Source organism: Aedes albopictus, chromosome 2, assembly GCF_035046485.1.
Source record: "Aedes albopictus strain Foshan chromosome 2, AalbF5, whole genome shotgun sequence".
Classification (NCBI taxonomy): Eukaryota; Metazoa; Arthropoda; class Insecta; order Diptera; family Culicidae; genus Aedes; species Aedes albopictus.
The window spans coordinates 251776291-251786025 of record NC_085137.1 but is presented as its reverse complement, the minus strand read 5'-3'; the positions used below and the strand labels follow the sequence as shown (position 1 = coordinate 251786025).

General features: G+C 46.6%; 1 protein-coding gene across 1 annotated transcript; it reads right to left on the bottom strand.

Annotated features, from left to right (window-relative positions):
• Positions 1-3960: 3960 nt before the first annotated feature.
• Positions 3961-8175, bottom strand: LOC109419746 (uncharacterized protein K02A2.6-like). The gene has a single exon (XM_062848081.1). The coding sequence runs from the start codon at positions 8173-8175 to the stop codon at positions 3961-3963; it is 4215 nt and encodes a 1404-aa protein (XP_062704065.1).
• Positions 8176-9735: the final 1560 nt, after the last annotated feature.

The following is a 9735-nucleotide window of genomic DNA, read 5'->3' as shown; positions in this document are numbered from 1 at the left end:
TCAACTCATTCAGATTCGAACAGCAAACTTGTGATTACAAATTGCGAACAACACAGAGAGAGTGACGAAGCAAAAATCTACATGTGCTAATGAGGAAAATCATTGAATTTATTCATATACATAGGCAATTTCGAGAAGCGTCTCCAGAGCAGGAAAATATTGGACTACAGTGTGAAAAACTAGGATTTCAGTTGATTATTACTTTGCCGAGAAGAATGTGCGCGTGGAAAATGTTTGTTACAACGTTAGATGAACGACGGTGGATTTAAGCACTCCACAGAGTTTTATCATTCAAAAGACTGAGAGAATCTAATTATAGTCCAATAGCCGCTCCTTTTGCCTTCAGAAACGGTTGATTAAACTGTTCCTACTTAGTACGATTCAGTCGTGCTAAAATGCGTCTACCAGCATGTACTTCATTTTTGACACATTTACCACCATTGAACCATTGTTTTTTCGCGTTTCAGGCTACCATTCCAAATATTCTGTCGTTCCCAAAGCACACAAATTGGCCGAATTTCATGATAATTATGTTCTGGCCGTTGAACCTGGCTGGTCACATTGTCGGCTGATATGGTCAACTGCCCCGGAATGCCGTTCTCGTCTATAATCTCCCTTAGTTCGGTGCGGTCGATACTGTCGTATGCTGTCAAAAGGTAATTGAAAAAAATACTTCCGATAGCGCAGAGTAGCAGTAAATGTGTTTACCTGCGATAGAACACAAAAATGGATTGCGATTACTATTGCCGAATAGATGTTTAAAAATATGATGACTCTCCGTTGGCCGTGGCTTCTTAATTTCTGAAAAGCTTTGATAATCCAGAAACTGAAGGTTGGCACAAATAGGAGAGTTTTTTTTAATTTATATTATTGTGTATTGTGTATTTTAACTTGACGGGCTTAGTGATCTAGTGGCTACCGCTTCTGATTTATATGCAGAAGGTCCTGTGTTCAATCCATGGCCCATCCCTTTCCTGCTACTTTGTTTCTTTCTAGATACTTTATCTCTGCTCTCTACACATACAACTCACATGTTTATATCCATCGCTAGAACAGAAACTAGTTGAAAAAGCCGTTTCCCTTCCTTCCAAACTTTCACAGCACAGTGTCTCAATCTTACAAGAAAACGCCTACAAGTTATGCAATCAAGCGAACTGTGCCGCATATCTTCAAAATAATAAAAACACACAATTCTATCACCTTACCCTGGTATCCACACACCAATGTGTGAACCTTCTGCCAACCAATTCCCACCAACACTCCAACATTCGCATGAATTTGTGCTGGCGCAGAGGTATATTCGGTCAGATGTGGATACAAACGATGGCAATCATCACTTCCTTACCCTTCCCCACATTGATCTACAACCTGACGTGGCAGGCGCCATTGTCGCCTAAAAATAGAAGATCACAAACGCTCACACACTGAAGATGCCTGCTAGTCGCCGGCAGATATTCTCATTGGTTCCTTGTGTGAGTGTAGCTGGTCTAGCGATACTGGAGTAGCATCTACGGGCGGTCAATCAAGCTCAAGCTCAAGCTCAAGCTATATTATTGTGTATTTAACTATTGCTAATTTTACACTTCATAGGAGGAGAGGCCATATCGAACCGGCGCAGTACTGGCTCAGCGTAACCCAGCTGTCTAAGTTGCATAGTCACTTCGCTGATTCTCGTTCGATGCTTTGACCAGGTCTAACATCCGGAATTCACGTCCCAGCATTCGTTTCACAACCTCCACTTGAGACAGATCCTTGCAGATGATAAGAATTCTGTCAGCTGTCGGTATGTGCAACAAATCAATTCAGGTCCGGTGTACTTGATTTTGAACGTGTATGGTGTAGCTATCCTCCTTGCAAACGAGAATTGAGTTCCCCAGGAACTATGCCCCAGCTCGCACTCACAGGATTTTTGCGAGCAGCTCACTGCGCACTTTTGAAGAGCTAGGAGGTCTCAGGTAGCAGTATTTAAAAGGTATTTAAAAGGTATAGTAGGTCGTCCCCAGAGGCACGTTCTACTCCATTTGGGAAATTTGTGCCATCGCCGTGAACACGAACCTGAAGGAGAAGGGAAGGAAAAAAGGAAAGGATGGGAAAGGGAAAAGGACAGGTCATAAGCTTACCACAACGGGTGCAAACAGCGCTCTGAAAAGCGCACTGTGATAACGCATAAAGCGTAAAAAGAGCCTATAGCTCTTTACAACAGCCACTCAAGAACAACAAAACATCCTGAAGATTCAGGTTTCTAAAGTCAGTTTCACTTAAAAAGTGTTTACCGAGTACTCGAAAACGCAGTTGCGCAAGAACTGAACAGTTGCATATTAAATGATACGAAGTTCCATAATCGGATTCACAGCTATCACATACAAATGAAACAGTTTGCTGAATATTCGGCATGTGATAGCTGAGTCGGCAGTTGCCAGTTAATGCTTTGACCAGCATGCTGCAATTCTGCTTTGGCAGATTTGTTAGATACTTCGCCACCCAAGGAAATGGCTCAGTACAATACAATTTTGTTTGACGACATGACTTCAAACTATTTCAATATTGTTTGTGCTGAATAACAGCCCAGGTGTCAATCTGAAGCTTTACCCAACACTTGGATACCGGAATTGTTGACTCAGGGCCAATGAAATCATGTGATGCTCCAGTGTGAGCTAACTAATCAACCAATTTATTTCCAGCGATGGATGAATGGCCAGGTATTCACACAAGGTGAACAGCATCCACTGAATTTAGCACCTCGATTTGCGATAACTTACTTTGACATAGAGTAGGCCGAAGCAAGTGCCTTGATAGCAGCCTGGCTATCTGAACAGAAGTATATTACTTTGCCCATTACGTGCTGCTGAAGTGTCGATTGCACTACGCACTCAAGAGCAAAGATTTCAACTTGAAAAAACGGTGCAGTGTCTTCCAAGTGAGTAAGACTGATACAGCCTTAGCTCACGAGAATAAACACCACCACCTGCTCGACCTTCGAGAAGGGAGCCATCAGTGCAACATACGATGCCGTCTGAAATACTTCTTTCCAGATAACCAGATGTCCACTCTTCCCGGGAAGGGTATTTCGTGGAAAATGTCCTATATGGAAAATTACAAGCAATTATAAGATCACTTGGAGCAAGAACAATTTTGTCCCAATTCACCAAAAGTGAAAACAACGAGGTGTGTGTTAATGTGTACATACAGTATCGGACAATAAAAATGCACCAAAGCCATTTTCCCATACAAACTAGTCAACTTTGGATTCCAATATCTCAGTTATTTCGCAACCGAATGTTTTCATTTTTCTGTGACGAACTACAAAACATGTCAATTCTTAAAAACTATTGAAAAAAATCGGAGATAACTATTGGTACAAAAGTTACAGATAGGTTGAATTTTGACAATAAAAATGCACCAAGACCAAAAAACTAATAGCAAAAAATGCTGAAGTCAAATCATGTTGGTCTCTTCAGCAAATTTATTCTTTATTACACAAGAAATATATTTGCCGAAGACACCATAATGTTATGACGTAACCATTTTTTGTTATTAATTGTTTTATCTTGGTGCATTTTTATTGTCAAAATTCAACCTATCTGTAACTTTTGTATCAATAGTTATCTCCGAACTTTTTCAATAGTTTTTAAGAATTGACATGTATTGTGACGGCCGAGAGAAATGATGAACACAACAGCTAATCGACAAATTCACTTTATTTATCACTTACGATTATAATAATTCAATTGGCTTCTCAGCCGCGACCGCGGACATGTTTCGAACTCGCGTCCGTTCGCTAACGGGTTCTTACTTGTTCTGCCTTACACACTAACTCGCAACGGCTCAAAATGGGGAGGATTTGGGACAATGTAAATATCAAGGTACATGAATACAAAGGTAGGGTATAACATCTCTCCCTCTCGTAAAAAGAAAGTTCTTCGAGCTCGTTACAAAAGAAAATTACATTGCAAAGAAAAGTTACAAATTCAATCTTGTTGGAGCCTTGATCACCCTAGTGGATCGTCTCAAGGGTGGTGCAGCCTCTTGCGCGGCAACTGGTGTGACCCTGGGATTCGGAGGTCCTTCCTCCGGTTCTTGGACAGGATCAGGTAGTGCCGGTCGTCGACCAGCTGGTGGCTCCGGAGCACAGACCGGAGCACTCGATGAAGACGTTGATGAACTCACGGATCGTTCGGGAGTCGCTACTGTCGATGGAGAAGCAGCTATTTCCGGACTGTAACGGTTCCCATTTTCGTTTCTGGCACTGTTCGGTGATGTATCCGGAAGGTAAGCGCCCACACCGACGATGTGGTCAATGTGACGCTCCCAACACCGCCCGTCATCCAGGCGGACAGCGTACCGAAGTTTTCCAACTTTTTCCGCAATCTTCCCGAACTTCCATTTGTCCGTAGACAGAAAGTCCCGAACACGTACACGATCGCCATCCTTGAACTCTCGCACTGTATGGTTCTTCGCATCCACGACTTCGTTCTTCGGTAGCATCAGGTCAATTCTCGATCGTATCTGCCGGCCAAACATCATCATCGCAGGTGATTGACCGGTGGCAGGATGTATCATCTTCCGGTATGTTAGCAATATGTTGCAGAGTTCGACGTTCAGCTGTGCTTTCGTACATTTCAGCGACTTCAGCTTCTGTTTCAGAGTCTGCACATACCGCTCCGCTTGCCCGTTTGTAGCAGGATGGTAGGGCGCTCCCATCTTATGCACGATGCCATTCATTCGCAGGAATTGTTGAAATTGTTCGGACGTAAATTGGACACCGTGATCGCTGACGAGCACCGACGGTACTCCAAAAGTGCTGAACATCTCACGACACATCCGGATAGTACTGTCAGCAGTGATTGAACTACATACTCGCACCTCCGGCCACTTGGTAAAGGCATCGACCAGAATGAAAAAGTATGTGTCCATGAATGGTCCCGCAAAGTCCACATGGACCCTTTGGAACGGCGCAGTAGGAGCTTCCCAGCAGTGTAACGGCATCTTCGTTGGTTCACGCCTCACCGACTGGCATTCAACACAATTGGCGATCATCTCCTCAATAGCACTGTCCATTCCATTCCACCAGCAATAGCCTCTTGCCAGTGACTTGGTTCGCGTTGCTCCGAAGTGCGTAGAGTGCAGCTCCTCAAGGACTCGCTTCCGAAGAGACGGCGGCACGTATACTCGTATACCACGCAGCAGACAGCCTTTTTGCATTGCAAACTCGCTCTGGTCGATTCCGAACCGGTCCTTGCCTTCGACGAGGACACCGTATTTGACTCCTTGTATCAGCTTCTTCACAGAGGAATCCTCGGCAGTTGCTTGTGCCAACTCCGCAGCAGTAAGTGGAAGGGTTTCGATTTGATGCAGTTCCACTAAGTCCGACTCTTCGATGACGTTGTCTGCATCCGCCAGCTGCAGCGGGATTCGGGAGAGCGCATCCGCATTGGCATGGCTCGCCGACTTCCGAAACCGTATTTCGTAATCGAAGGATTGCAGGTAGGTGGCATAGTGCTGCATCCTAAGAGCGGACATCACAGGTAATCCTTTGTGTTCCCCGAAGATTTTGGTCACTGCTTGATTGTCCGTAACCAAAACGAATCTCCGGCCGTACAGAAATTGAAAGAATTTCTTAACGCCGAATATTATCGCATACGCTTCCTTATCCACGTGTAGGTACGCCTGCTGAGTACGGTTCAGCGTTTGTGAGGCAAACTGGATCGGGCGTTCCGAGCCATCTGGGTAGATGTGGCTCAGTACGGCTCCCACGCCGTATGGCGAAGCGTCGGTGGCCAGCACCAAAGGCAATTCGGGGGAATAGTGGACGAGGCAGGTTTCCGCTTGCATTTGCCTCTTCACCGCTTGAAAAGACTTCTCGCACTGATTGCTCCACTCAAACGGTACCTCGTTCTTCAGCAGGTTGTTGAGAGGATAGAGAACGGTACTCAGATCCCGGAAAAATCGACCGTAGTAGTTGATGAGACCTACAAAGGAGCGTACCTCGTCCTTGTTCTCCGGCCTCCGCATATCCTGGATAGCGTCTACTTTCTTCTGGATCTTGTGGGTCCCCTCTTCGTCGATGAGGTATCCGCAGTATTCTATCTTCTCCGCAAAAAATTCGCACTTGTCTCGGTTGACTCGGATGCCATTCTCCTCCAGACGACGCAAAACTTCCTCCAATCGGCGCAAATGAGTCTCGTAATCAGGTCCAGTTACCTTAATGTCGTCTAGGAACACGCTGACACCCTCGATTCCTTGCAGCAAAGCCTCCATTTGTCGCTGCCAAATGGCTGGCGCAGATGCCACCCCGTACATAAGGCGGTTTGGTCGGTACAGACCGCGATGGGTGCTCAGTGTGAGGATTTCGCGATCTTCTGGAGCAACTTCCATCTGCAGGTATGCCTGCACCAGGTCGATTTTGCTGAATCTCTTCCCACCAGCGAGCGAGGCGAAAAGCTCGTCCACCGTAGGAAGTGGGTGCCTGTCCACCACAAGGTTGGGGTTGACGGTTTGTTTGTAATCGCCGCAGATGCGCACCCGGTTGTTGGATTTCTTCACCGGCACAATCGGTGTCGCCCAATTACTCTGGTTGACCTTGGTGAGAACTCCCTCCGCAACTAGCTTGTCTAGTTCAGCATCGACCACACTCTGCAGATTGAACGGGATTTTACGCGCCTTCAGGAAGACAGGACGGGCATCACTCTTCAGCGGCAAGTTGGCTTGGACACGGGAGATCTTTCCGATGGAATCCTCGAATACCCTCGGAAACTTTTGCAGAACTTTCTTCATGGCGGCAGCAGTATCAGCAGCATTATTCGAAGCGGCACAGTTGCTTCCCGAAGTACTTCCCCGTATCTCATTCACCGAATAGTCCTTCCGCAGCAGCACATTCCAATCGACCGACAGACGACTCAACCATTCGCGCCCGATCAACGGATGTTTTTCCGAATTCACGACGTACAACGGTAACTGCGAGTTCTGTCCATCGTATTCGACACGAGCGTCCATTATCCCGAGCACGTCAATGTTTGTATTGCAATAGCTCACGAGATTCGTATCGCATTGCCGCAGTTTCGCTGCCTGGAACATTTGCTTCCAGCAGTTCGCACTCACGATGGTGACGGGCGATCCCGTGTCCACCTCGAAACGCATCGGTACTCCGTTCACGCGCACTTTCATCCAAATTTTCGCATTGTCCGAAATGGTGTTTACCGAACACACCTCGCGCACATCGGTTTTCGCATCACTATAGTCATTTGCGGAATTGTCCACGAAATTCGTTTGCACGGCACTTTGTTTACCCGACGATCGCGCACCACTGGCTTTCGAGCCGGATTTTTTCATGCACACTCTTTCCAGGTGTCCCTTCAGGCCACAGAACTTGCATTCGGTGTGCTTGTGCTTGCAGGTGTTGGCAAGGTGAGATTTCTCACCGCAGCGGTAGCAGCTAACATCACTTGCACCAGCCCCCCTCGGAGTAAAACGCTTTTCCCCTTCGTTTATTTTCACCTTCGACTTGTTCCGCTTACCTGGTTGGTGCTGCACTTTGTGGACCTCCTGCTTACCTTGACTACCTTCGATTTCAGCTCCGCCCTTCTTCGACAGCTCCATACTTACAGCGATCTCGCGAGCGTCCTGCAGTGTGAGCTGCCTTCTCTCCAGCAGCCGGCTTCGGATGTCGTTTCTCCTGATGCCAAACACCAACTGGTTACGGAGGGCGGTTTCCAGGTACTGTCCAAAGTTGCACGTTACCGCAATCCGTCGAAGCGCCACCAAATATTCGTCAATCGACTCGTCCGGCGAAGCAGCATCCTTGTCGCCTTGGCGACGGCACTTGAATCGAAAGTTTTCGCTGATCTCAAGCGGGGTGGGGTTGAAAAACGCCTCCAAGGTGTCGACAATCTGCCGATACGTTTTTGCACGGGGCGCCTCCGGGGCGATTTTGTCGCAGATTATGTCGTAGCTTTCGGGGCCCATATGGTGGAGCAGCAAACTTTTCCGCATCTCCTCTTCGTTGATGCCGAAGATGGCGAACGCGTTCTCCAACCGTTCCACCCACCGCATCCATTTTAGTTTCCGCCGATCGAAGGGGTCGATCGCGAAACTTGGTGGCGGAACACCAGCACCAGCACGGGCAGCAGCAGCAAGGCGACCGGCAGCAGCAGCAGCAACGTTGTCCGGATTCGCCATTCTCGTCGCCAGAACTATTGTGACGGCCGAGAGAAATGATGAACACAACAGCTAATCGACAAATTCACTTTATTTATCACTTACGATTATAATAATTCAATTGGCTTCTCAGCCGCGACCGCGGACATGTTTCGAACTCGCGTCCGTTCGCTAACGGGTTCTTACTTGTTCTGCCTTACACACTAACTCGCAACGGCTCAAAATGGGGAGGATTTGGGACAATGTAAATATCAAGGTACATGAATACAAAGGTAGGGTATAACAACATGTTTTGTAGTTCGTCACAGAAAAATGAAAACAATCGGTTGAGAAATAACTGAGATATGACAATTCAAAGTTGACTAGTTTGTATGGGAAAACGGCTTTGGTGCATTTTTATTGTCCGATACTGTAGGAGTTTCCTTTAGTAGACCGAGTACCCGTAGCCGGTAAGTGTAAGAAAGAAGAAGATGAATGCGTAGTGTAACAACGTCAAAGAGAACTTCGAGTGCTGCTGTGGGAGTTGAAGAGAACGCTCCAGACATCGCCATTAAGCACATCCTTTGGAGATGGCCTAATTTCGATTGAACCGTTCTAACTTTGCCCTTTTGTCACCACACAGCCAATATTGGACGAACAACAGTTGTGTAAATCCATTTGATATATTTGGGTGTTAGACCCCAAGTTTTACCAAAGGTTCGCCGGCATTACCCCGAAGGCCATGCAAGCTTTCTTGATTCTGAACTCAGTGTGAGGTGTCCAGGAAAGCTTTGAATCAAGAATAACTTCAACGTACTTTACCTGATCAGTCGCATTGATTTCAGAATCAAAGAGACGCAAAGGTTGAACGCCATTACGGTTTCGCCTTTCCGTGAAAAGAACAATAGATGTTTAAATCGGATTAACCAAAAGGCCATATTGGCGACACCAACCCTCAACTACCCTCAACCACCCGGAGACCCGTCGGCATATAGACCAATATGCTTGATTGACACGGCGGGGAAGGTGCTCGAAAAGATCATCCTCAATAGAATGTTGAGGTTCACTGAGGGCGTAAATGGTCTTTCGAGCAACCAGTATGGCTTCCGGAAGGGGAGGTCGAACGTAGACGCTATCTTGTCGGTTACAAAAACCGCTGAGAAAGCACTCGAGCCTAAGAGGAGGGGAATTCGCTTCTGCGGGGTAGTGACTCTGGATGTAAGGAATGCATTTATTTTTTTATTCTTAATCACTTAACCTAATTTACAGCTCTATTGTCCACTGGGGCACTACGTGAGCAATTTCAATTGACAGCTGCACTTACATTTTGGACAGCGCCTAGATTCTATTCTACTTTATCGTACTGGTTGCCTTTCTGCTGCTTTCACTTTTTCTACTTTATACCTAGTAGAATGATGAGCACAAGAATGATGATGGATGGCCGTTGTTCCTTTCCAGTCCGATTGGGGGTCCATTATGAGTAGCAGTTCGCCGATATCCAGGTATCCGGGTCCGTTTGAGCCATTGGGCTCAGAAGAGGGTCAGTGTCAGTTGCTCTCGGGGGAAAAGCAACTGACGAAAAATTGCAAGTGCCGGGGCTGG